This window comes from Sitophilus oryzae, unplaced genomic scaffold, assembly GCF_002938485.1.
Source record: "Sitophilus oryzae breed Bouriz unplaced genomic scaffold, Soryzae_2.0 scaffold_604_pilon_pilon, whole genome shotgun sequence".
NCBI lineage: Eukaryota > Metazoa > Arthropoda > Insecta > Coleoptera > Curculionidae > Sitophilus > Sitophilus oryzae.
In genome coordinates this window covers 1-1,112 of record NW_022147201.1, presented here as the reverse complement: position 1 = coordinate 1,112, position 1,112 = coordinate 1, and the positions used below count along the sequence as shown (strand labels likewise).

Here is a 1,112-nt window from a genome sequence, read left to right as displayed (position 1 = left end):
TATTATTCCTATTAGTCCAACATAAAGCAATTTTAAATAAAAAAATAATGGTACTTAAGATAATTACAAAAAACCTAATTTTAAAAATTTTAACATCCTGTAACTCTAAAACTATGCATTTCCATACCCATGTTTACAGGAACTTTTTTTCATATTTTTTGATGAAGAATCAATGAGTACTTATTTAAAACTCTCGCAAATTAATGATATTATAACTTTTTAAAGGTTGCTATTAGATTTGAATCCAGGAAAATTAATAAAATTGCGTTTATCCCATCAAGGAGGCCGATATTGACAAAATATCAAGAGACAACTTTTAATCGGCATTAAACTGCTAAAACTATTTCGTTAACAAAAAAAAAAGTCAGTGGCGTACATGCTTTTTTTAGAAAAATATTTCAGTGATAGCCCATATTCACGTCCCTGTTGAATATGTCGACACGTTTTTAGCTTTAGAATATGTCGCATTTATAGTAACTTTTACTCTTAAAATTTCATTCGAAACGCTAAAAGTACTTGGAAGAAAATTATAATAAATCGAAAAAATATTAAAACTTTAACACCCTGTAGCTAAGAAACAAAGCAGAATCGGACCTATGTTGATACGAAAAATAAATCTTATTTTTATGTGAGAAATCTCTCTACGAGAGATGGCACGAGTTTTTTGAGACAACCTGTATGACTCAAAATAACAATTAAATCACTATACTTACGTTTCTCTTTTACAATGGTACTTTCGGCTGCATTAGCTATGATTGGATTGTGTTTTTCCGGCTTTTCTTTTGGAAGAGTTTTAGACTGGACAGAACTACTTTGCGTTGGTTTTAAATTCGAAGGTTTTGTAGCAGTTTCACTAGACGACACGTTTTCGTAGAAACTGCCATGCGAGTGTCTTCTTTCTCTGGGTGTAGTAACTTCTAAAATAAGCAAAACAAACTTTTAAATAGAAAATATCATTAATTGTTATTTCAAAGACCAGTATGGCACCATTTTTTTCGATTGTATGATTTAAATTACTCACTTTCAACAGACTTCTGTTCCATCTTCTCCAAAGCTTCTGTGATCTTCAAAGGTCGGTCAGCGATCGCTAGATTGTTCATGGCTTCGTCCAA

General features: G+C 31.2%; 1 protein-coding gene across 1 annotated transcript; it reads right to left on the bottom strand.

The window, feature by feature from the left end:
* Window positions 1-611: 611 nt before the first annotated feature.
* Window positions 612-1,106, bottom strand: LOC115887681. Its single transcript, XM_030907141.1, has 2 exons — window positions 1,022-1,106; window positions 612-917 (listed from the first exon to the last, which is right to left on the bottom strand). The coding sequence occupies exons 1-2, from the start codon at window positions 1,098-1,100 to the stop codon at window positions 625-627; spliced, it is 372 nt and encodes a 123-aa protein (XP_030763001.1). The 5' UTR covers window positions 1,101-1,106; the 3' UTR covers window positions 612-624.
* Between the last annotated feature and the right edge of the window lie 6 nt (window positions 1,107-1,112).

Coding starts and splice junctions, on each gene's coding strand:
- LOC115887681 (XM_030907141.1), bottom strand. CDS start 1,100: ATGAACAATCTAGCGATCGCTGACCGACCTTTGAAGATCACAGAAGCT. Junction 918..1,021: donor GGAACAGAAGTCTGTTGAAA/GTGAGTAATTTA, acceptor TGCTTATTTTAG/AAGTTACTACACCCAGAGAA.